The sequence below is a fragment of the Pezoporus occidentalis genome, unplaced genomic scaffold, assembly GCF_034315485.1.
Source record: "Pezoporus occidentalis ecotype Australia unplaced genomic scaffold, CSIRO_AGI_Poc_V1 ctg72, whole genome shotgun sequence".
NCBI classification, from domain to species: Eukaryota; Metazoa; Chordata; class Aves; order Psittaciformes; family Psittacidae; genus Pezoporus; species Pezoporus occidentalis.
This window is the reverse complement of record NW_026916072.1, coordinates 620527-647403: the sequence shown is the minus strand read 5'-3', so window position 1 is coordinate 647403 and position 26877 is coordinate 620527. Positions and strand designations below refer to the sequence as shown.

General features: G+C 43.8%; 1 protein-coding gene across 2 annotated transcripts in view; it reads right to left on the bottom strand.

The window, feature by feature from the left end:
• The window catches only part of LRRK1 (leucine rich repeat kinase 1), a 77034-nt gene that overhangs the window by 25382 nt on the left and 24775 nt on the right, over positions 1–26877 (bottom strand). For both annotated transcript variants that reach the window (XM_062642564.1, XM_062642565.1), the window contains 14 exons: positions 26591–26739; positions 18810–19036; positions 18168–18295; positions 17748–17911; positions 16894–17031; positions 13264–13376; positions 12062–12138; positions 8691–8820; positions 8041–8153; positions 6969–7183; positions 4777–4941; positions 2973–3145; positions 937–1057; positions 518–677 (listed from right to left, as the gene is read on the bottom strand). In XM_062642564.1, the coding sequence (XP_062498548.1) occupies positions 518–677; positions 937–1057; positions 2973–3145; positions 4777–4941; positions 6969–7183; positions 8041–8153; positions 8691–8820; positions 12062–12138; positions 13264–13376; positions 16894–17031; positions 17748–17911; positions 18168–18295; positions 18810–19036; positions 26591–26739 (2073 nt within the window). The remainder of the gene's footprint in view (positions 1–517; positions 678–936; positions 1058–2972; positions 3146–4776; positions 4942–6968; positions 7184–8040; positions 8154–8690; positions 8821–12061; positions 12139–13263; positions 13377–16893; positions 17032–17747; positions 17912–18167; positions 18296–18809; positions 19037–26590; positions 26740–26877) is intronic.

Sequence of the window (26877 nt, the reverse complement as noted above, 5' to 3'; positions counted from 1 at the left end):
CAAGAGTATAACATTTCTCTGAGGAGTGCTGCTATCTGGCACTCTGCTGTTAAACCCACGTCTCATTGCTTTACAGTCAGTATTTCTGTCCCCATCACAGCTCCCCTCTACCCTCCTGCCATCCTCACAGGGAAGGGCTTTCTCCAGCTCCTGCAGAGCAAGGCCTCCATAAGGATCACAGGACTGTGGCTCTACAGAGAAAGCAACCTTGAAACTATGGCAGCCTCATCCTTCACAGAGCAGAAACAACATCAAAGCTTGTTTAAAGTAAGATAAATTAGCAGCCTCAGACCATCCTAGAAGCTTCCCACCCCTCTCCCCAAGCCTCATTCCTAGTTTTATATCTTACCAATTTCCAAAGTGACCTCTACACAAGTGTAGAGCATTCTGTGACTGCTTTTGTTTGCACAGCAGTTACCTGTTGGGCTTCCCCTCTCCCCATTATTATTATTCATGGAATATTTCAATTGCTCACACATACTGATTTCCAAGAAATTACTGGTCTGCTCTGACGTACCAGTTTGCAAATCTTCGTAGTCTTTGATATCATTTCCAGGTGTTTGCTCAATGATCAGTTCTATCTGTCTGTCTGTTAAATACTGTACATCATCATTCTGACTTCTCCTGTGCTGTTCTGCAAGGACAGCTTCTTGAAGACTAAGGTAACTTCTTGGTATCTGCAAGCCACAAGACAAAAATAGCAGGATCAATATGAGACAGCAATCACCCTGCTGGAGATGAAGTGGCTAAGTCATCTCCCTTTTAAAGGGAAATCACAGTTCTGTCTTTTCCCAAAGCCAGATAGGCATCTTAGTGTTGATGTAGAAGGCATATGAAGTATGTAACTCCTAAAGCTCACCTTCCAATCCAAAACCAAGCCCCCCAAAAGCCTCCTTTTGGTAAGGATCACCACCCACTAGAAAGAGCAGTTCTCACCAATCTCCCTGCAAGTTTCTGTGAGCAAATTGAGCTGCCGACATCCTTCATGTTGCAAGTGACATGGAAAATCAGCTGTCGGAGTCCATCGAGGCCTTCCAGAGTCTTACATGAGAGCTCACTGCAAAAGTCATGCAAGGGTGAAGATTATCAAACCTTATCAGCACACCAACTTCCTTTACAGGCTCACTTTCTCCTATCAGTGACTTTCAATTTCCTGTGTGAGGTGAATGGGAGGAAGGCTGTCAGTGAACATTTTTAGCTTTGGAGAAAAGCCTGGAAAAGATATGTTAAGCCAACCTGTGCTCTGCCTGCTTCATTCACTGTGCATTATTCTATTCCCTATACACTGTCACCTCTGGGGACTTCCCTGGCAGAATGACCAAAATCATCACCCTCTTTCCCTTCATTGCTGCACATATCCTGTAAGGGACTGCAGGAAGAAGGAAAACAGTGTTCTGGCAATTGCTGGAGAAGAGTCCAGTTCTCTACCTCCTCAGATCAAAGAGGCACGATGATGACTACCAGACACCTATTCCCACCCTGATTCAGCTGGATTCTGTAATCTGGGAATTGATGCTGGCCTTCATCATCTCTTTAACAGCTAAAAACCTGCTTGCTCCAGCTCCTTCTATTTTTGGTCTTATTTTGGGCTGGATAAGAATGGCTCATTTCCACTTTCCCCAACAAAAGGCCTTTCTAACTGATTCTACACATGTTCTAGTGGCAGACAGAAAATCCTTTTCTAAAGCAATGTGCCTTATCTTAAACCCCAGGCATCAGTGGCACTGGGATCACTGGGATGTTGGAGGACCTGCACTGATAAAACCATTCTGGGCTCACCCACACAAGGATTTCACAACACACTGCTCTGGCTGCCTGGAGTGCTGCTCAGAGAAGCCCACGTCTCAAGTGGATGCTGGGGTGTAAAGAGAAAGCATGGGGGAGAGGAAGTATAAAATCAGGCACAAGTCCAACTGGGAGGAAATGCAGAGGAAAAGGAAGGTGAATGGGGATGTGTAGGATTTGTGGCAGAGTGAAACAAAGTCCCCTTGAGAAAGAATGACTGACATCATGTTCGGATGCTCTGTGGTGATGGGAAAAGAGGCTTGAGGAGACTGAAGCACAAAGCTTTCTCCTTCTCACTGTGAGCCTCTATGCCTCACACTGGGTCCCTGCTACTCCTCCTAACAGGAAAGAGCCAGCTGGGATGCCCAACACAGAGCCTGCGTCTGCAGAACAGATCGTGGGAGGTCTCCTGTTGACTTTGCCAGGCAGCAGATGGAAAGCGCTAGGGACATTGCAGCGCCCTTCTTTACTCGCCAGCTGCCACCTGCTCTTTGCCCCAGGCATTGGTGATTTCACACTGTTTGCTGCCAGCCTGCTGCATCCACATTCCCCCCATGCTGTGCGCTCCCGTGGCTGACAGATCCGCTCCTTTCTCCTCTCCCCAAGGGCACACTGTCAGCTGAAGGGAGAGAGCAGCATCAGACTGCATGGCCTGACACTGATCTTCCAGACAGCATCACCCTCTGTTAATCACATCCTGAGAACCCAAATGACACAGGCTTGGACTGTCAGAAGGCTCAGGGGGTTGACCCACTACTCACCCTGCCATGTGAGCTGTGTTCTCACGTCAAGAGGTCTCCCCTTAATAAACGCCACAGCACCCACCCTGTAAGAGGCAGGCTCTCAAGCTCTGCAGTGTTAATTACTCAATCTGTGCTTTCTCTCCTTGGGACTAATAGACTGTATCACCATTTAATGGTGAGAAAGCCAAGTGGAGCAGGAGCACTAAAACAAGCCTGTCTGAGGTCATGACTTTGGATCTTCCAGCTCTCAGACCCATGATCAGACCCCTGAGCAACATTGAACTTGTCTCTAATTATACTACATTATCCAAGTCAAAAATAGATGAAACGCAATGCTGACATGTCTTTAAATCAGCTCCGTTGCCAAGGAGATTGAGTATTGCAAAATGGTTTAAAGTGACATCAAACAGAGTGACTGAGCTCCATAAAGGCACGAGTACTTACTGCAGGTGCTTGAACGTGATATCTGGGAAGCCAGTTGCTCGGGATCCAGAGGGAGACCGGCAGAGAGCCAAGACGTATGCCCTCAGAGTTGCTATCCTCTCAACACGGAACTTGGTTTCAATTAAATCAAGGTGTGTTCCAACCACTAACACCACTGAATTTGGAGCTTTGGCCTGCAAAGGGAAAACACTGACAACGATCTCATCCAGATTATGTCGTGGTAAATTCAGTGAGGACATGTGAAAAGTAGAATATTTAAGAGGCGGTAGTCATACACATTGATAAAATGGAATATATATTCATATAAAAAATGGCTGCAACCTGTTGTGACAGCTTGACAACAGCAACAAGTGATACGGGTATTGCAGAATTTCCCCTGCAGAATATGGCTTAATTACCTGCTGCTACTGCAGAGCAGGAAACTGTCAGTTTGGGTTTATTACATCAGGTCTTAACAGAAAGGGATTTGCCATGTGGTATTAAGGCGCTAGGAGCTAGCTAAATGATGGCAACTCTGTCCACAAAGACAAAGGAAAAGTTAGCTTAATCTATAGCCAGAAGATCTGATACCCTGGGAAAGCCTAGTTACACACTGGAATGGGTACCAGGGGAAGTTATACAAACTTTTTCACTGGAGGTATATGGAGAGGAGAGATAAACTGTTAGAAAAGTCTCAATCTACTTAATCCTGAATCAATGCAAAGGAATGGATTAGATGATCTCGTGGTTTTTTCCAACTCTTCCACGATTCTCTTACAGCACTGGAATGTATCCAGATTTCAGGGAATGCGCTGCCAAATACAGTGGGATTGCACAGCCTCAAGCAGAGATCAGCCTGCTGATCCAAATGACTTTGGCCACAGAAGACTATTCAGATGCAGAAATACATGCTTATTTGCAGCCAATCCATTTTCTCTTATGATGCCCACTGAGATGTCCTAACTTGAATGACACCAAACTTGAACCCTGAGCAGACACAGGAGTGATGGCTGTACCAAATCAGACCAAAGGGCCCACTTGGCCAAATAATCTGGTTGGTGCCAACAAAGAGCACAGGCACAGGACAGGCATTGTACAGATTTTCCCTGGTGTGCTCTCCCAGTATCCTGCAGCTCACCATCTTTCTGAGATTTCTCTCAATAGCACTTGACATGTTTTTCTTCCACCAGTCTTTTTTCAGCCTCTGACACCCACAGCAGATTGTAGTTTTGTCATCTAGTCTGGGGGTTCGACTGCTGCTGACCATTATGCTGGACTTGCTTTGAGCCCATTTTTGTGTAATATTAAAACAAACATAATAAACATTTATAAAACAACTATTAACACTGCATTATAAAATCAACTCCAATGAACTCACTGTAGCTCTGAGACTCAGCTGAGAGCTGTCTGGGAGATACTCTCCAGCTTACCTGAATCTAAAGTGTTAAAAACACAACCTCAAGACTAATGTGTGTCTAACCCCACAGAAGAAAGAAAATGCTTCAAACCCCCCATGGAGCACAGTGTGGTGAAACACTAATTCCAAAATAAGTATGTCCAGCCTTACTTAGCAAGGGTTTATAAATCAGCTTTTGTTTCAGGCTCTGATGTGTGTGAGGGGGAACAAAGCGAATGATAAATTTAAACCATTAAATATAGCAAAACGCCTACAGCGCAATGGAAAATTAATTCCAAAAGCTATGCAAACTTCAGAGCTTGCAGAGTTTTTAAAAGCAGACCAAAAAGAATCTGTAATATCACATATCTGTGTGCTGAGCTACTACTTGATAAACAGATACCCCGGAGTCCACCAATGACTTCTTACCTCGATGTTCAGCAACCAGAACTGTAAATTTGCCACAGCTTCTTCCCCCAGTGCCAAGTTCCATACCACTATGTACAATGCTTTGTCTGTGAAGAAACACTGATTGACTGTAGACATGCTCGCTGGGCCTCCGATATCCCAGACATTGAACTCCACTGAATCAACCTACTTAGACAAAGAGGAGTGTTCAAATCAAACGGTCGCAGTAAATCGCAGGGAGATAATAGCTGAAGTATAAACCTACGCCTGCATAATGTATGACACAAGAAGGGTTTCAATGTCCTAATTGTGCCTCCAGGAAAGATAAATCAACAAGCAATTGTTAAGCATAGCTACCACTTCCCCACAGGAAATCAAGACTAATTACTTGCTGCTAAAACGATAGAGGTGCCCTTGATGCTGGTAAATCTCCAGTTAATGCTGTAGATTCTCCAGTACAAACAAGGGTCTTATTCTGAGCCCTGCATTTCACTGCATCTGGAATAGAAACCGTTTCATCCTTGTCTCTGCCACACTCGACAGGACTGCTGAAGCTACTTATCTGCCATGGCTGCGGGGAACAGGAAACCCCCTGCTGAAATCACTTCCACTGAGCTCAGCCCTAGCTGAGCCAAAGAGAATATAGATGCTCAGGAGATGGGAAACTTCTCAAGCCTTTCATAAAGGCCTCCTGCACGTTTCTCAGAGGCTTCTGATGTGTGTGTCACACCAGAGATGAGCCAGAATTGCAGCTATTGTAAAGGAGACTCACTGATTTGGGGGGAATGTGTAAATGGAGGCATCTCTAGCGCTGGCTCTCTTCCAAGTATCTCAGCACCCATTCCTCCATGCACCCCACACAACAGCACTAAGAGGGAGCATGGCTTTCTATTTAAAAGATATTCAGGCTCCCAGCAGCTTCTGTAGGAAGCACCTACAGACCTTGGAGGCTTCTAAATCCTTTTGTCCCTGGGAGGCAAGAAGCCCGTGACATGAAAGAAAACCAAACTCTGCTCTGGCCACCATCCTCAGAGCATCATGTAACACCAAGTGGGCTCTGTTTACTGGTCCAGGTCCAAGTACTGACTGATCCCACATGACAAGTTACCCTATGAGATTTCAGCAAGGAGCTAAGTATCTCAGTAGGGCTCCGATGTCCTAGCATAGTCCTAGTTTGAAGTTTTCCAGAAACAGCTGGAAGAACTTCCATATTGTTTTAAGCCAAACCCTAATTAGCACAAGGACTGCTTTGTTCATCCAAAAGACCTTCAGCTGTGGGTGCCTGTATGGAAAGACAGAGACACAGAGGTAGGGACAAAGTCTGTTCAACATCTTGGTCCCACTCCAGGTCTCTGATGCTCTCTAGGTTTTTATTTCATTCAATTGCTCTTCAATACAAAATGAACAAATCCCTTCTCCCACCAAAGTCTTCTCTTTAAAGTCAGGCTGTGCTTGCTCTGTTTCTTTCTGTCTCTGGCCTGGCACTCTTTGCTGTAGAATAGCTCAACTCAGCAGGGTCCTCTAGCCCTTCCAGAGCAGTCTGGTGGTCATGGCTCTCATCCGGGAAGGGAGAGCCATGCATTTGCACGCCCTCAGCTCCGACAAGACCTCAGGACCTATTCGGCATGCTCTAATCCCTGTGTTACTACACAGGCAGTGGACAGGGCCACCTACAAACCCTTGAATGAATTCACTGCAGTCCAAATGAGTTCAGTATGGGCTGACACACTCCCTGAATGAGCCATCTGTGATCTGGGTGTTTGAGGTGTGCCTTAGACATCCCTGGGTCACACTCGAGGTCAGGCATCCTAACTTCCACCCACTTTCCCCATCTAGGACAGTTCTGATATCAAGGGAATCCAGCTTTAGATAGTGATGTCCCGTTTTCTGGCCCCAAATGAAAGGACAATCTGCTTTAGAGAAGCTGATTTAAAACATTCTTTCAAGACCAGTGTCCAAAAACCACCCGAGCTGGGAGAGCCAGAGTTTAGGCTCTCTTTCTTTGGGATACAAAGTTGAGTGCTCAGAAAAACAGAACTGTCCTCTAGTACTGAAACAGGAGTTGTGATGGGTCTAAAAACGTGTCACTTGCAAGACCTGGCTCACAGGTAATGGAAAGTGCTTCTGTAAAGGGACAGCCAATTTCAGCCCAAAAGGGATACTGCAGGGCTCAAACATCCCACTGGGGCTAAAGATCTTGAAATGTTTTTCACCTTTGCCTTGTGTCCCACTGGCTTGGGGAGCTCCCATTTTGTTGTACGGATGGTGGCATCACTGTGCATCATCTGAGGGACTTTTCCTGTCTGCAGGATCTCAACCAGCGTTGACTTTCCCTGCCGTGGAGGACCGATGATGATCATCTTCATCAGCTTACACTTCTCTGCCTTGCGCAGCTGGGCTCGTAAGTATGCCAGCACTGTTTTAGGGCCTATGGGGGGGAAGTGAATAGGCTTTATCTGTGGTTCACAGCTACAAACGTACATATGTAGAGCAGGACTGCACAAACCCTACTGCTGCAGACACATCAGCTGAATTAATATTTTCCCTGAGTTTCACTGTGGGCTGAGACAACCCAGAGAATAAACAAAGAAATCTCTAGTGGACAAACCTGAGACAGAGACCCCAGAAAAAGGTCACTGCTCTGAGGCTCCACAATGGAGCACTGTAAGAAGAGACAAATGCTGTGACTCGTATGCTTCAGAAGCTGAAAGGAAACATAAAATACTAATTTAGTATTGGAAAATACTCAGTTTTTCCTTCTACTTTTATGTTTCCAGTTAAAATTAGATTTAGGCTTCAACAGTGTGCTGGAGAAGGAATAATTCCCAATAACTTTGTTCCCACAGGATTTTCTTATTAAAACACACAAAAAAGAAGACAGTATTGTAATAGATCCAAAAACCTAGCAGTTTACAATAAAGTCACTTCAATGCGACTCTGACTGCTGATCCTAAACACTTTGGTCTTTAGAAGGACCATCTACATACCCTAAAATATACATAGTCAGGAAGCAAGCCACGGAATTTATGTGGCATGCATAGTGCAAATGAAATATTGCATTTGTAAGTAATAATTTTAACATGTGATCTATCTTAAATTGATCTTATAGCCAGATCTTAGCACTGATTATCAAATTTGCAAATATGCAGAAGAGGTTTCCCTGTGCAATTCCTGTTATCCATAACAAGGGCCTGGGCACACACTGTCATTAGGAGCATTAAAAAGGAAGTGATTTTCATTATAGGTTCAGTCAGTTTAATAAAGAACACACAGGCTCAGCCTTACCCTCTTTCCTGATCTCTGCAGGAACGTTACCAATACTTAGTTCCTCGATATCCAGCTGCCAGAGATTAGCCAGCTGCCCAAGCTCTGGAGGAAGCTCTCGGATACCAGGGTTACTGTATAAAAACAAATAAATCTACCAACAACCAGGCTTTGTGTGTAAGTAGCTGCTCTCACGGACTCTTAGATTACACTATTCTCTCCTTGCAGAAATCTTCCATTAACATTTTAATAAGACTACTCAGCACTTTAATAGTAATTTCCATCCTAAAAGTGATTTATAACCTCAATTTATCCTCTGAGGCAGACAACTGTAATCATCTTTACTGGATAGCTGAAGAAATAAGGGCAAAAATGATGAGTTAGTCACTCTAACATTATAGAAGCTGACAGCAAAAAGCCAGAATGAACTAGAGACACATTAGATTCCCAGGCCTGCATTCAAAGCATTAGATCATCTTCCTTAATTCAAAAGCCCAGCCTCCTCCTTATCTAAAGCAAATGATGGGCACAGTTTTAACAAGGGGCTAACTGTTTCCAGCGTTTGGACTTCAGAAGCACTGGACATCTGGGGTGGGGCTCCACAAAAGACTGGTCACTAAAACAACATGGAAATAATAATATTGCATAGCTTTTCCAGGACAGGGACTTACTTTCCTAAATAAAGTTCTGTTAAACCTTTCAGAAGGCAAACGGACGGAGGGACAGAGTCCAGCTGATTGTCATTCAGATAAAGGACTTCCAGAGAATCACTCAGAAATGCTGGAAATTCCAAAAAAGGACCTGGAACAAGACAGGAAACAAGTTGTACCTTTAAAACATAACAGTCACCAAAGCTCTGAACCAAGCGCCTTCACCTTAACTTTGTAGGCAGGACATGAGGTCATGTTCCTTGGCAGCAACCACCATGAAGCAACAGCAGAAAAGCAAACAGCCTTCAATGGCAATCAAACACTGATGCCCACATCTCACATTTTTAAAGCCATGGTGATGCATGTGTTGGGAAGTGACAGTCTCCAGGACTTCTGGGTTACTGAGGGAGGAACTCTAGGCCTGCCAACATGACTATATGTCAGAGGATGAGTGGCATTATATTTCTTGTTGTTGAATAGCTGGTAATACCTTGTGAACTGCCCCTATTCCAGCCTAACAACTGGCAGCGAAAGGGCATACCAAGGGCGCCACTGGTTCTCAACATGTTTTTCCCCATGTTGCCTGACAAAAGCCAGAAGCCAGTCAGAATTCATGTTCAGGCCCCCATGTCACATCCTGGAGCAATTTATGGTGGATTGAAGTCAATAACAACAGAGAAGAAAACCCAAACTGCAGCTTACAGACTGCCAGCCTATGCCTCTAAAGCACTGCTCCCATTTGCCCCTCTGCTGTCTCAGGCTGCAAGGTCTCAGGACACTTCAGATTTCCCATGTATCTGAACAGTAACCAGCGTATTTTGGGAGCCACTCAAGCAGTAATAGCAGCGACTGCACGGCTGAGTTGCTGCTGCTCGAGAGGTTCAAACAAAGGGAAATTCAGCTGGTTCCAAAGAGCATCATTTCACTCCACAAATTACTCCTGGGATAGTGGCATGAAAAGCTGCCATGAATTGTGTTGCTGTCTTAAGAGTGTCACATCTATCTGCCAAGCAGCATCCTGAAGTCAAGGAAAAACTAGGCCATACAAGGACAAATAGATTCTGAGTCTCTGATTAGGCAAGTACAACCACCTCCATCTGCTGCCTCCGTGGTCAATGAAAGCAGTAATGCTTTTATTGATGTGACACATGTCCTACCTCAAGGATAGGACAGTTGCACTTCCACCAAGATCTTCCCTTACAGAGAAGACTTGAGGAACTGTAACTAGACTTAGCTGAAAAAGGGGAAAATAGAAAGGAAATGGAAGAGGTTTTCTCAGGAGAAAATCCCCCACTTCTAATATTAACAACATTTCGAGCCTCAGCTATGATCAGAAAAGAAGTAAGATAGAGCCCTACTGTCTGCAGGGGTGTTTTATGTACATGACAGACCTGCCTGCTGTGGGCAGAGTGTCACAGTCCTCCTTTGAGGCTTGAAATAAGAAAATCATCTTTGGGATTATTTTAGGAGAACAGCAGGCTCATTCATGGATTCAATTCACTTCCTTTCTGGCTCATCGCTGGACTTAAACTTTTCATTGTTCCTTTTCAGTATGCACCTAGGCACAGACAGATTTAGTCCTCTTGGACACGTAGGCTAGGCTCCTAAAATAGTGGCAATACTCTATTCACCAGAGTCCCATGCAGAAAAGAGTGTTCTATATTGGAAGCCAGCTCGAGGTGTTTATGAATTGTAATTATTTATTCATGAGTTATTTATGATTTCTCTGGCTTCAGCTCAAATTTTCTTTTAAAGAACTGCAGAAAAACTAAAACAAATCCCATCTTGGAAATATATTTTTGGATGAGTAAACGCCATCAACCCCATGTGCGTGTGCAAGAAGTTATTCTGGGATTTATCAATCAAATATAGTGAGCATCCATAAATTATTCTCTTTAAATAATCTAGACTTAAGTAAACAGCTTTGTTGGTAAAATCAGATGAAAACCTGCCCCCCACCTCGCTTGGAGACTTCTGTCAGCAGCTGATGTACTTCAGCTTCTGTTTTCTCTTGATGTTCTTTAAATTCTTGGCCACATCCTCTAGTCTCACCAAGCTATACTTGGCAGAGGAACAGAGAGGGAAAAAGAAGGGCTGGCTTTGCTCTGTCTCTGTGGCTGTTCAACCATGGCACCAGCCAGGTGGGCTACTCCGTGCCCTCCTGAGGCAACCTCAGGCAGCTTGAAGGTGCACCAGAGTAATTTCAAGCAGTACTAATGCAGAGTCCACGCTCTCCTCCTTTACGTAGAGGGGTTATGCTGGGTTTGCAGCATGGAGAAATTTCCATTAGCAGCAATTCCCTTTTCTAGCTGGTTTTATCTTCCTTTGCCACTGCTCCTGCTCTTTCCCCATTGGGAAATGCTGCTGTAGCGCTTCACGGTGAAGCTCTAAGGATATGACAGTCTCCACAGACTCACAAGGTTCAGATTCTTTTTTCTAATCCTTCCACGTTCAGGATTTCACCAATGCCACAGCATTTCTATTTCCATTTCCCACTTGCAAAGCAGTGCAGACCAATCCTTTCTCCTCCTTAGGGTGCACACACAGGACTTGCTGCCCAGCAGCCTCTACTTCCATGAGCAGAAAAACGAGCCTCTGACCTCCAGTCCTAACCTAAAGCTATGGCTGTACTTTGTGCATTTACCAGTTTTACGTGTTCGCACTGACCTGAGACCACAATTTCCAGGGGAACAGAGGAAAGCATTTGCTGCAGGAGAGCCTCTCCCTCCTGCAGGCAGCTGAGTGCTGCTCGGATGTGCGTCACGAAGACGCCAGCTCTGTTCCACTCTATGATTTGTAAAGAATGCTTTAGAGCAAGTCATTCTTCAAGGCAGCCGAGAAAGAGAAAGCTCTCCAAGGGCTTCAAAACAAAACAAACAAACAAAATGCAGATGAAGCCCACAGAGAGCAGGAAGGAGTGCAAATATCTGCAGATATTCCTTTGTTCTCTGTAGGATTTCATGTGCATGGATCCAGAACATCTCTTCTGCTCTGCCCCACGCTGGGGGTGCAAATCACAGCGACAGGGGAAAACATGCCTTTCACAAATTCAGCAGCAGGAACAATCCTAAGAGTAATAACACTAATTATGGGTTAATTTCCTTTCAACACACCAGTCAGTACTCTGCCTAAAAAGAATAACCTTCATGAAAAGGTTTGTGAAAGAAACAGGTTTCACTCATTCTTCATCTTTCTATGTCAATGGTAACAACCAGCTGCACTGTTTCTTTTGAAACATTTAATCTAAACATATTTCCTCTCAATTTAAAAGCTGTTGCACTTGAAATCACAGATGAATTTACACGGATTTCCCTCCAGCCAAGCTCCACAGATTTCCTGCTGCTTCACAGCTTGCCTGGCATTCTCAGCAGTTGCTTCCCCGTGTGCCTTACCTGCCTCTGGGCCACCGCGCACCCTGTTCTTCGTGGTGAAAAAGGGAATCCGCTTGGTTTTGAATCCCTCATCACTCCTGCAGGTCAAAATGGTGACATGTTGAGAACTGGCCTGCAGCTTCATGCCCAGGACACTACCCGGTGCAGTCTGACCCTACTCAAGGCTGTGGCATTCACAGCACAGCTTTTACAGGTTCCTGTCTGCTTTTGAGAGATGGGATTGAAGCCCGCTGTGCAATCACATGGCTAGACTCAATGTCCAGGCCCAATGGCTTTCTTCTGGCAAATTAACAGAGCTCGGCAAGGCAGTGCTTTCAGCTCCCAGAGCGAGAGCACTTGACCCCCAGCTTTACGGGTGTCAAGGTTAAGTAGTCTGTCAAACAGCAAGTTGAACAAGCTTCATGAGAAGCACTGAAGAACTGACCTGCTGCCATTCCCTGCTCTCACCAGAGAGCCTCTGACAAGGTGACCCAACAACAGGACTCTGGAAATGCACCAAGACATTCAAAAAACAGTAATTTGTCTTTTGCAACTGACACAGCAACTCATAAGGACTCCAGAACATTTGCTTGTCAGGCAACCAAATGAGAAGATAGAAGTATGACACAATTCAATGCAGTTCTGGAGGAGATAAGGACTCTGTTAAACATCCCTATTGTAATTTCTAAACACAAGAACACTGTAACTCTTTTATTGGATTTCCTTATTAACATCAGTCTTAGAATCATAAAATGATAGAATTGTTTTGGTTAGAAATCATCTCTATGAACTTGCAGCTGGTTACACCTCCATTTCAAAACCAAAGATCTTTCATTTTCTCCAAAACAATACTCCCACATTACTAACTGCAGTCCAGCAGACGCTTTATGGTTAAGATATACTCCCACAAACTGGTATTTGTCGTGCCGATTGACACCCTGGGTTAAAGACATTTCTACATGCTCTGAAATTGAACTGCCATTATCAGTAATCTATCCACTTAATAAATGATACAGTGTGCTAAATGCCTAAAGAATCAGTAAAGGATAATTCATCACTGTCACAGACACACAATGTACTTGGAGACATGGTATGTGGATATCAATGCCTGCTCTGCAGGTAATTAATTCACTAGGGACACCCTTTGTATTACACCAGGGATTGGGTTTGCTGTTATTTCTCCAGCTTTTGTTTTCTCAGACAAAATTTAAAGAAACACTTACTTCCCAAGTTGGTTTTTTGAAAGATCCAGTGATTTAAGTTGTTTGCAATTCCACTTATCTTGTGAAGGCAATGCAACTAACTGATTTCCCAGCAGCTTCAGGGACACCAAAGCCTAAAAGAGGAATAGCCTAGAGTTAGAGGTCAGAGTCCATCAAATGCAAAGAAAGAGGTTTTTTAACGTGGCTATTAAATGACAGAAGCATGAAGAAAAGTACATTTTATTCATCAGAACATCCTGTCCGTGCTGCCTAGCATGCAAACATTTCTTTCGTGTTTCCAGCAAGTATATTTTCTGCATGAAGCAACACCATTAGTTCAGGGAGATTATTAGTCTACTTGCTGACAGATGCAATTGGACACAACCCATCTTTAGAGGACATCTGACTTTTAGTGAGGAAACCTTTCCAAATGGAAAAGAACAGCGTGATTTACCTACACAGCATGCCACATATGAATGAGAAGTCTTATATATGTGTGTGTCAGAGGGGGCTTACACCCATTAAGTATGCATAAAGTCACTGTGCAAAACATGAACTAGTTCACACAAGGAAAATTTGTAACTTTTATTATCACATGTCTATTCAAATGGAAAGGTTTTATATTAACTTTGCCCTATTTCATAGAACCATAGAATGGTTTGTGTTGGAAGGGACCTCAAAGCTCATCTAGTGCCAACCCCCTGCCATGGGCAGAGACACCTTCCACTAAAGCAGGTTGCTCACTTTAGACAAGTTACCAATCTACTTTTTTGTTTTCTTCACACCAGAGAGATATTTTAAATACAAGAACTGAAGCTGATGAACACCACACAGTTAATGTCATACAGACAGGACTCAGCTGCAAATGCCATGAATAAGGTTAATCACAAGCTCTCCTTTAAACGTAACTGAAATAGAAAAGAAAAAAATGCAGTTCCCATTCAGCTTTATAAAGTTGATGCCCTTCCATCTGCCCTTAAAAATAACATTGAGGCTCAAATGATCATTTTTGTTTGGTTGAAAATACATTTTTCCCCCTAAAAAAACAGTCTTCTAAATAGAGTTTCCAACCAGGCATATTCTGCAAGTCCATCCACACCCCCCCCCCCAAATTATTCTGAGATAAATAAATAAATAAATAAAAATTATTCTGAGATAAACAGAACATCAGATGAATTATCTCATACCACAAGTACAATCATATTAATGAATTATACCCCATGGAAATCATGCTTTACCAGCAGAGTCTTCAGCTTCAAGTGTGTTAAATGTTTTATGTGCTCCACATAATATAAAAGGTTTATGCCCCTTTTCATCAACCAGGATTAATAATGTCTCACTAAGGCAGTCTGTTGGCCTTCCTCCCTTTTTCTCAGATTGGAAAAAGATCAGTTATCCATGTGACATCAGCCATGGTCAACCAGCAGTTGCTGGAATGGCCATTACCATGCGAAACGCTCCCTCTAGTGATAAGAGAGGGGCACGCTGGGCCTTGATGGGACGAGGGCAAGGTAAAGCAAAATGTCAAACTGCAGATACAGCGAGTGAACCACTAGAGGAAAGGGCTGGAAAACTGGGCAAACTCTAAAACCCTCCCTGCCACCTGAATCTTGACAGCCAATGCTTTTAGCATCAGTCTTCCACTTGGCTCAAACCTCCCACTGAAAGGAAGACCCCTCCAGTCCTCTCTTGGCACCTGGTGTCAAGCTCTCTCCAGTATCAGTATGGGGCTGCTCAATGACAGTGCTTCAGACTTCTCCCCTGAAATATCCCTGAGCAGAGGGTAGGAGGAAGGGGAGGCTACACATTCCAGAATTGGCACCAACTTTGTTCTGTGTGGTCTAGCTGGGGTGCTTCACTTGCAGTCAACTGTGTCCATGTTACATGTCCCCCACAGGCCACACTCCAGGATAACTGAGAGCCTGGTGAGATTACATGTAATGTCCCTGCTCCATAGGGGCAAAATCAGTGACTTTCAACTGGCTAGGGCTCTTTCATGACTGTAATTCTGGAGAAGGAAGAGAATGGCACTATTCAAGAGAGCCAAAGCTTCAACGATAACTTTGATGAGAGACCATCAGCAAAGATTGCACTGAGATCTTCTCTGACACCCCGTACTGGTGCTTTCACATCCCTCTGCAGCATCTGAGCAGCAGCACCCAAGGAAATGTGCCCTTGAAGCACCATCTAGTGTTTAGTATCTGTCATGGTAGCTCTTAACCACTAGGCTTATTTTTAATGAGCTCAGAAAAGGACAAGTTTTGGAGACAACAGCCCATAAGATACATTCTACTTCAAGAGAAATGCCAATTGAAAATAAATGGTTACCAGAAAGCAAAGCCATGTCTGCAGGGATCACTAAAATGAACCGTGGAGCAGACAACTCTCAGCCTCTTATTCCAGGCAGAAGCATGAGGCACCTTTGCAGCAGAGATCCAAACTGGACACGGATATGAGCCACCACTTTTGCATCCCTCCCACAGAGGCCAGCAGTGAAAATCATAAAGCTTCTGTACAAAGGTTTACCTCTGTTTCTATCTCCATGGCCCTGAGTTTCACAATCTGGAAGGGAAGCTTGGAGGAAACCCCCAAGTTCTGGTTGGTTTCATGTTGAAACTTTGCGAAGCCACAAATTCTGAAGAATCTGGAAGTAAAACTATGGACCTCTGGTGCTCACTGGCAAGAATTATTTAATCTACAGGCTTAGAGATGCCAACTAGCATCATCTCGTGAGACCTCACCTGGAGTATTGTGTGCAGTTCTGGTGTCCTCAACATAAAAAGGACATGGAACTGTTGGAACAAGTCCAGAGAAGTTCCACGAGGCTGATCAGGGGAATGGAGCACCTCCCATATGAAGATAGGCTGAGAAAGTTGGGGCTGTGTGGAGACCTCATAGCAGCCTTCCAGTATCTGAAGGGGGCCTATAGGGATGCTGGGGAGGGACTCTTCATTAGGGACTGTAGTGACAGGACAAGGGGTAACGGGTTAAAACTTCAACAGGGGAAGTTTAGATTGGATCTAAGGAGGAAATTCTTTCCTGTTAGGGTGAGGCACTGGAATGGGCTGCCCAGGGAGGTTGTGAATGCTCCAGCCCTGGCAGTGTTCAAGACCAGGTTGGATGAGGCCTTGGGTGATATGATTTAGTGTGAGGTGTCCCTGCCCATGGCAGGGGGTTGGAACTAGATGATCTTAAGGTCCTTTCCAACCTTAACTATTCTATGATTCTATGATCTAGGGCATTCAAACATGCTATATTCAGCATAAGAAGATTCATCTATAATTACACAACACTGGTGTGACAGATGAATTAAAAACACAACTACTTGTGAGCACACTTGGGTACATCTGTTTTTCAAGTAGCTGGAGCTTGCAGCTACAATGCAGTGGGTGTCTTCAAAACTGTGGACCCAAAATCTGAAAACCACAGACACCCAGAGAGTTCTCGGAAGCTAGATACCATATCACATTGGACAAGGGTTTGAATGTGGTCATTCAGGGGGTTACAGGCTGCTCAGAGCCTCTGTGCAATTGCTGTCTTCACCAACTTAAAACAGCAGTTAGTCTCCTACCTTCATCAGGCAGCCACTCCTATGACTTCGAGGTCTGAGTAGGTATTAAGCACTGCAAAGTACAAAGAAATGACACTTACTTCAAGCTGGAAGAGTCCTGGTGGAACTTCTTTTAGTGAGTTATCAGAAAAATCCACTTCTCTGAGGTGATTTTTCCAGAACACAGTCAAAGCATCCGGCAGGAATTCCAGTGAGTTTCTAGATGCTTTACAACATTTCTGGAAAACATAAAAGAAAAGAAAACTTAGAGGAGTAATAATCTCTTTAAATAATGAGGTAGATCAGGTGTCACATGTTTAAGGCATTCATACATTCATTCTAGGTGATCTCTTTAGATATTTTGATGTAGAGAAATTATTGTGCATGCAGGTCCATAGGATTTACTGAGGAGATTCATTCAATAGACAAATTCTTTGGTGGGCTAAGAGCGTTAGTTTGAAAGTTATCCCCATTTGCTTTTCAACCACTAGCAAACACTTCAGCAAAGTGCACTGTCCTCCTGCTATCCCTGGAATAATGAGGAATAAAGTCACAGAGATGGGCAGATTTATAGATGCCCTTGTCAGCCATGGGCTTGAGCAGCTAACTTTGAATGAAGGTTCCATAACATAAAATTTTATGGAACACATTTTAGTGTTCCATAAAATTACCCTAACAATAATTCTGCTCATATGAACTGTAAAGAAAATTAATACATCCATATAAGACACGTTTATAGAAGTTTTCCACCAATTCCATCAACAGGGTGAGAACAGGCCAGAACCTCAGAAAGACTCAGTCTGAGCCCCATAAACTGAATCAGGCAAGGACACTCAGAACCAGAGCAGCTTTTCAGCCTAAGACACCTGATAGCTTTTTAAGCATCACAGTATAGTTTTTGCATTGTTTCAACAGCTTTTTCAGCCTCTGACTCTATCAGAGCCATTTCACTTACCAAGGGGCAGGCCCAGGGATCTGGAAACACTTTCAGCTGATTTCTGGAAACATTCAGTATGTTTAGGGACTTGAAGCAGTATAGAAAAACCGTTGGAAGTTCCACCAACCTGTTGTCAGAGACGTCAAACTCCTGCAGCTTCCTTAGCCCAATCCAATTAGTTGCTAGAAAACACAAAACATTGTGGACTTGGTGTAAGCAATCTGATCCAGCAAGATGCTGCGTACTTGCTAGATAAGAGCAAAAGGATTTCATGAGTGCTAAAACACAACCAGGCCTTGGACAAAGGGCTGAGAGATGCTAAGCATCCCTAGCTAATGCTGTCTTTCAGTCATTATTGACAGTTCGGGGGTAACAGTTTGGGGGTCTCCCTTACAGACCTGGGTTTGAAATGTAAGCATAACACTGGGCTGTACATACTGTTTTCCTCATCAAATAACTTCTCCATGTAGTTTTTGGAAGCGACGAGTTTTCTAAGGTTTTTAAGATGTAGGAATCCAGAAGGGAGAGTAGAGAGCCTGTTGCTGGATACATCGACCTCAAGTAACCTGTGAATACAGAAGATACTCAGTCAGACATCAATAAAATGCTAGCAAAGACTCCTGTTGCCATAGATATCTACTTTAGCAGGACAGATTTAGATCTGAATGAAAGCAGCTGGAATGTACTCTCACAAGGCAAAGCAAAAACCACTATTTAGAAAATTTACCCTTCCAGGGAGCAGACAGAAGTGGTCTCAATAGACCACTATGATAACTGATACCAGTCAGCAAATGTCAGTCTGAGCCAGCTCAGGTCTTAGACTTAGAGGAGTGGGGCTCACCAGAACTGGAGAAAAGCAGAAGCAACATGAGACAGTACAGCAATAAAAGTCCCTACAACTTGGAAACAGTGAGAATGCAAAAGGGCAAATCTTAAGTTAAACCTTGCAGCAGACAGAAAATAAACCAAGAAGCTCCTGCATATGCTCTTCACTTATGCAGTGTCACACAAGCACAACTAACTCATTTGGACCTACTCTCTGCACAGGTTCAGTTTGCTGTAGGCATCAAGCACACACACCTTGTACATATGATTTCATCGGATGACTGGATGCTGGGTAACTCCGTGAGCTGGTTGTCAGCCAGGCTGAGCTTCCTGAGGTTTATCAGGCCCCATGGGATCACGGATGGAAGGGAGACCAGGCAGTTGGCAGAGAGATCAAGCTCAGTTATCTGACAGGAGATATCAATCAGCCAGTCCAGATCCACCCAGGGCAGTTTGAGGTTTGACCAGTTCACACACAAAACCTGTATATATCAAAGAAAGAGAAAACCACATTAGTAAAACCTCAGTTGCTCTCAGCCAGGGTTACACCACTGGGAATCTGGCAGATCAGAGCACAGACCATAAGCATTTTGCTCACTTTCCAATCTGCTTCTAGGAATTACACTGACTCAGAGATGAAATCATGCCTGGATATCAGCAGCCTCCACCATATAGCTGCTCCATGATCTCACTCCAAAGACCATGAGCAAGCACAAGCAGGGGGCCTGGACTTCTTCACTAGTCCATACCCCAGCCTCAGTGCGTCCCACCAGCAGCGAGCTGCTGAAACCAGACTCTCATATGAGAGCTGGACAGACTCTAATGGGTTTTTCATCCAACAATGTGCAGTGAGTTTCCATGGGGCTGGGCTCCCAGCCCCACAAGATGCATTCACACCCTACACTAGTAGCACAATACGGACAGATCATGGAAACCACCTTAAATCCAGATTCTACAGCCTGAACCCCACTCTGCCTCTTGGACATGGTCTGTATTGCTGCTCAGATCTCCAGGGACTCTGAGCACCAACAGAGGCCAGGAAGGTCCAGAAAAACCCCTGTGGAGCAGTCAGCCTCTGAAATATTTATGGATCAGAGAAGCAAAGAATGGTTGGGGTTGGAAGGGACCTCTAGAGATCATGTAGTCCAATCCCATTGCTAAAGCAGGTTCACCTAGAGCAGGTTGTAGAGCATCACGTCCAGGCAGGTTTTGACTACCTACACAGAAGGAGATTCCACAACCTCTCTGGGCATGCTGTTCCAGTGCTCTGATACCCTCAAATCAAACATCATTGCTTGTGCATCTGTAGAGAGGACAGGGACAGATCTGCTGAGTGTGGTAATGACTGCCTAGGAGGAGGCCTGCTGCTGGAATAATCAATATATGCCCAAGCACTGCTCTTCCATCCTAAACCTTCCAACAAGCAGCCAAACCAATCTGGGGAAGGTTCAGGTTTTGCAAAGAAACGTGGGAAAGGCAAGGAAAGGCAAACACCCTCTTGTTAAACCATTTCTAAACACTGGAAATTTGCTCAGTATCATTTACAAACATATTTCAGTTGAGACACATGATTCGGGCAGTTGCCTCCCTTCTAGATAATGTTCTGCTGCTTTTGACAGTAAGATGAGGAATTCTCTTTATCCTCTTCTGGAAGAGCAACAGAAGCTGTTGTGAAAGGCATAACTCTTGTTTCAGGCTCCAGCTTGGACAGAAGAAAACATAAAACACATAAGGGTCATTAATGCAAGTAAACAACCCAAGGCTTCATTTTCAAGATCACTTCATTGTGTTCCAATGGGATCTACGGTCCAAAATACACATTTTTTAAATGTTAGCCCCAAAATGTTTTCACAACCTCAGTAGTTTTGACTTAATTCATCCCAAAGACGGCCTCAATGAAGTGATCCTCACTTCTCCACCAGGAGGCAGCAAGGACCCGACAGCAATTTAGTTTGCTTTTCAATGCCCAGTACTTAGCTCTTAAGACTTTTAACCCCAAAATTAAAGTTAAAAGGAATATATTTGGGGAAGGGAGAGAAAGGAAAGGGAAACAAAGGTTTATTTTAAATACTTATTTGAGACTCAGAATTCCAAATAATATAGATCACACAGTTTGAATGCCTAGGAGAATGGAATAAAGGGTAAGCACAAACAGTTGCACTTTTTAGAAACTGATAGGAGTTGTACTTAGTGTAGACATAATGCTCTTCGTATGTTCACTAGTGAAGCCTCAAGACAGCCTTACAAAGAGGAATGGAAATATTATGCCCATTGCATAAACTTGGGAAACCAAGGCTGTTTTTGTAATGCTCCACTCCATAAGGCATCTACATAAACCACAGCAAGCCAGGAGCAATGAGAAATCAAATTAAGCAGAATATCCACTGCTATAGCTATATATACAGTACTAATGGGAGTTACACTGCAAAGCTTTCACACTGGCACTGAACATACTCTGCTTTACTGCTGAGTTTTCCAAGCCTGCATATTAAGAGCTTCCTGCTTACAAACTCTTGGTTTAATTCTGTATGTAGTTTTCTGTCATTTTCTGTCACCTGTAATAGCCCAAGAGCTGTTTACACCATTGTTTACAGCAATAGGTGTGAGTTAAGGTAATGGAGAGTATAAACACATGGGTCAGATTCCCTTTCCATCCCTAGCTATCCCACACTTCTAGAGAGAAGTAGGGATGTGGCGCTGATGCTAAGGACTGGGAGATCTCCCCAGCATGAGGAAACCTTAGTGGAGAAGAGCTTATTTGTGCTGAGACACCTGATCATTTTCTTCTGGTTCCCTGAATTGCCTCAAGAGCTCCTAGACAGGAACCAGATCCCTAAATCCAAATAACACAGGAAACCAGCTCTACATTGGAAACAAAATCCTCAAGTAGTATTTGGTACCTGCCTGGCTGCTTACACACACTTTCAGGTCACTATCCTATCCTATAACATTAACTTTCTTTATTTTAGAGGGAGAATTTTCAAATGGTTTAGCTCCCAGCCGAGGCCACCAAAAACTGACTTACAATGGTACAGAAGAGGAGGAAGGAGCACATAGCTGGGCAGAGGAGGGCAGCAGCATCACTGTAGCTCCGTCCTAGATGAGCTAAAATTGCCTCAGTAGAAATACAGTTTAATCAGCAATGAAACCCTCTTACTGATGTCATTTATACCATATTGTGGTTTACAGTGATGCCAGCAACAGCCTCTTTATGTCAAGACAATTAAATCTACATCATGGCTTCTGCTCATATAGAAACAAAACCATCACTCTGGCAGCTGGGTAAAATCCCATGTTCTGCATTAGCAAAACCACATACCACAAATCCCATGGCCTAAGAAAGAGTTAAAAAAGGGCCCAATCCCCAACTACTCATGCTCCATGTAGATTTTTAATTGGAATGGCCTCTTCAGGCTAGAAGACAAAGGTATAACAAGCTATAACAAAGATCCAGCTACTGAAAGTATAATGCGAGCACAGTCTGCCTAGATATGAGGAATGTTTTAACAGGGAATCAGGCATTTTAACAACTAACCTTGTTTGGCAATAAATAGTTTCTCCTGATCCTTTCTTTCCAGGAATGCCAATTTTTTCCAAAAGCTATGCTGAGACTCAGCCAAAATAGGGGAAGAGGGGTTATTCATCAGAATGAATAGGAGAAAATCCAAGCTTTTAGGCAGCAGGTCCAGAGGACAAGTCTATGGTCCTTCAGTCACACCGAGATGTATAGAACTATACAAGCAGTGATGGAAACAAAGACCTGGAGAGATGGCTTGCTCATTTGGTTTCCTCCTCACAGGAGAAAGCAGGATCTTGTGGTTGAGATCCTGAATTCATACTCCAGGGCCCCGATCTCCTGTGTGACACCAGTCACTGTCTCAGCCTACCCAGGCTCTGTTTGACAGTCCATCTACTCTGGAAGGAGAGAAAATGCACTACAAACTCCAAGTCCCTCCTTTCTCTTCCAGCTTAATTAAACTGCCCCAAACAAAGCTGCAATTAAAAAGAATTAGAAAAAAAAAGAACTGATGGTGCATATCCCCTCCCTCAGCTCCTTCTCTGTTTCAAGATGATGCTCTTCACAGTGCAAAATAGTACTTGTCCTTGAGCACACCTACCAATGCAGTAATAATATCTGTAGCTTTTAGTGAATGCAAGCAGGACCCTGCATCTCTGCTGTTTCCCATTTCAGACTGATACTCATCTCTGTTTTGCATTTAGATTGCTGTGTATCATTTACCTCAAAAACGCAGAGCCATGGCCCCAGGGCATTTAATGTGATAGAAAAGATACCTGAAGAATTCAGATAGTGACTTCTGAAACCACAGGCAAGATTATGAAATCCAACACTGGCACTGAACGCTGCAGGGTAGATGTCCCCATCTCCCAGGCAGCTTTTGGAATCTCACCAGTAAGTGCCTTGCACTCTGTCCTCCTCCCCATCTACAGCCAAGGACTAACAGAGTCTCTGTTGAGTGCTACAAACTCCAGCACCAGCCAAGCCCCTTCATCTGATGAGGGACAGTGGACCAAACTCATCTTGGTGCTAGTAACCATATGTTAGTGGAACTACCTTAGGGATTTACTTGGCTCTGCAGTGAAAATGTAATTAAGTGAAAGTAACCCTGATAGCAATGCCACAAAGAAAAGGGATTTCCACCCCAGCTCATACTTAATCACCTCCTCTGCCTTCCCAGAAAATCCTGTTTCTTTGATGCCAAAGGTCTATGATACTGAACTCACAGAGCCCAGTGATCAGCTCAGCCCTTCTCTATTTGGCACTGGCTGGAGGGCTTGGTGAGAGACTGTTCAGAAGCTGTTAGCTCCTGGGCACAGCCTGACTCTGGGCAGCTTATTGCCCTTCAGAAGGGCAAGGAAAACCTCTGTGCCTCTGTGGACTCCCCTGTCCTGCCAAACAAAGGATTTCTCAGTACAAGTCCTGAAAACTAAATGGAAATATTCCACTGCAGTGATGTCAGGGGATGCACTGAGTGAGACAGGGACTGGAAATTGTGCAGAGGCAAGAAACCACTCTGCTCTTGGGCAAATGGTGAACTATAGATACAAAAGGCATTTACAAAGGTTTGAGACCACTTGGTAAGGTGATTGAAAAGGCTGCTGTGCATTTCTCCTAAGTGACGTGACATGCCCCAACAGAACCTCACTCATTAGATGGGATATTCTGAGGATGGTGATCTAATTCCTCCTCCAGTAAAGCTGCTGAGACTCTGGAGTGGAACTGCTGCAGATATCTTCACTGTAACTGAGATAGCCAGGCAGTGATTAAAGAAATCAGAGGTGGATCACACACACAAACACACACAGATGTCTGTATGCTCATGCATAAAATTCTTTGCAAAACACTTCCTCTTTCCTGGTCTGTAATGGGACAAAACAAATCTCCCTCACACTGCACACACTAGAAAGTTACATGGATCTCCATGCTGGTGACACCTATCAAAGTCTGGAATCTATATCCAGCCACTTTACTGCAGGGGGTCTTTCTGGCATTAGCTACCTGCTCCTGCATAAAAGGAGCAATCAGGGCAGTGATTTGCTGTGGGGATAAATTCATGCCAGAAAGGAAAAAGAAAAGGAGAAACAGGTATTAGAAAAATGAGCTTTAATTCCTTGTGTGTCAGGAACAGCAGAACTGCAGAGTGCAATCACTGCCTGGAAGGTGTGGCACTAAACCGAGCTCTCCAACCACATTTTATGCATAGCTGGTAGCATTCACTGTGTGAAATCAACTGGAGGTCAACTGTGCAGTGTTTTCACTCACAGCACAGAAGGGACAAATCCTTTTGAAGTTTTGGGCTCTTTCTGAAATACTCTGTGCTCAGTCTGCCCTGTTCAAGAGGAGAGACTGTCTGACACCCAGCTGCCTGCCATGCACATCACAGCCTCTGCACGATGCTTTCTGCTTCCTCCCAGTGCAAAATGCATCACAGCACTTACACAAGCAGACTTGCATTCATAAACCTTATGAGATATGAAGAAAGCGCTGAGGAAGTTTGTTTGCAGCTGCCACAAAGTTGTCTTTTAAAATCTTATCAGGGTGTGTGGCTGTCACTTCCCAGGGATCTGAGCTCTGCAGACAAACTAGGACAAACCTTCCCACATTTGGTGCAGTCTGCCAAAATGAATTCAAAGAGAATGCATTAAATAAGCAAACATATTAAAATAAACAGCTACTAAAGAATCAAAGTCAAGTTTCTGGGTCTTTTTTCCCCTTGCTTTGTGGTCCAGACCTTTCTGGCAGTTTAGCTGATGTTTCAAGGCTGCTCTCTTCTTCACTCAGGGTGTGACAACAGCAAAGCTGAGTCATTTTTACAGCAGCTAGGTTAAATATTGCCAGCAAGTTCACATGGAAAACAGACCTCTTCCCTGTGACTCAGACATTTATTCCAAGTTTATTCAAGTTGAATTATCCAGTTAGTTGGATTTTTTCTCTTTCTAAAAGGCATGTAGTTTTTCATCAACTCTTTATCTAGAAACATCTAGGATTTAGCTTCCTCTCATTTACCTGTCAATGAAACTAAGATTCCCACAGGGAGGGCTCCAAATCTGTTGATGGAACCTAATGAAGTCAAGTTCACATATGTGGCCTAACATTCACAGCGTTGTCAGGAATCCAGCGAGACAGGACTTTGGCAGGAAAACAGAGAATGGAGAAGTTTGTAAAACCATGAAAACCTCTCTGCTTGTTTCTACTTTAACAGCAAAGCAGAATCAACACCCCATAATATTACGAGCCGAGCAAAGAGATACCCAACTGGTAAGGAGATTTATGCAGAAAGAGCCTCGATCAAAAAATCCCTCAATTTTTCACTGCAAAATTTTTATGACCTAATGAAAACCATTGAAAGCTCAGGGCTCTGATGCTCCTCTTTAGTGTCAGTTAATTACAGACAGAGGGGAAACCAGAACATGCCTGATAACTATGCTGGATAAGAGTAGAAATAATATGAAATACTATGTGCTTCCCTATAAAGCAGTAACTGTGTGTGCTGAGACATTTTTCAGCTCTGAATAAAGGACACTAGGATAATAGAGATTAAGAGAATGAAGAACATAGCTTAGTTATAAAAAGAAATGTGATAACCGTGAGATGTAATAATACCCTGTGTGAAAACAGTGACACTCATCTATAGATCTCAAAGTACCTTCATCCTGTATTAAACCTTCTAACAGGCGTGAGGAGTCTAAATCTCCCCACTTTACAGTGGAAAAAAGAGAGATGCAAAAGAATTACCAAAATTGTCAGAAGGCTTTAAGTGGCTGAGTAGCTAACAGAGGTCTTGTCAGCCTAAAAAGGCTTCAATTGCTTTTTGTTGGCCTTGGTTTCCCCTCAAAAACCATTTGTGGCACAAGCTCAGCTCAGCTAATGATGCAATCACACACGATCCTCCCCACGCTGCTCCAGAAAGCTGGATCTGCCCTAAGCAAGCGACAGTAAAGGCTACCAGCCATCTTCTACTGATGGGGGTCTGAAGTAGGGAAGATATTTTGGGCAGATGTGAGCTTGCTCTACTCATGTTCCATGTTAACAAAAGGCCACATGAGCCTATTTGTACGTGCTGTATCTGAGCTATCTGACGCAGGGGAAGAGAAGGGTTTACATGCTCAACTCTACACTGTGCTTGTGGCATTACCTTGCAACCAGAATCAACAGCAGAAACCTACATGAAGTGATTATCCTAGAGTCACAGAGGAAGCCTGTGGCAGTGCCTATTTCTCTGAGCACAAAGTCCATGTTTCCTTTCCACAGCATATACCTGGTTCACACACTGACAGTAAAATTGTCAAGTGGAAGCTGCCACACACAGTGTCTTGCACAATGATGCCATTACACCTTGCAGCTCAGTGCTGGCATGAAAGCCACTTCCACAGCTTGTTCTCTTAATGGGTAGCAAACCACAAGGCTCTTAGCTGAGAAGAATCACCAGCCACATGGTACCCAATGACAAATATCAATTATTAACATGATACTCCTTTAAAACAACATCTCTTCAGACAGATAAATGGCTACTTACTGTTTTTGCTGGAGCACTACCTGGTAGTGGGCTTGTCTCAATGAAATACTTCCTCAAAAGGTGTTTGCTGGATTCAGGACTGTCCATCAGGATGTAGGAACAAAAGAAAGCTCCATTCCGTAATAAAAACACGGCTACATCTTCATTGCCTTTGGAGAAAAGCAGATTGTCTGTTCTCTTCTTCTCATGTAAATGAACCAACAAGGAGCTGAACAGAAATCCTGGGAAATAACCACTTCTGAAAAAAAGCCACGGCGTGTGCAAAAAGGAAACTGAACTTTCTAAAG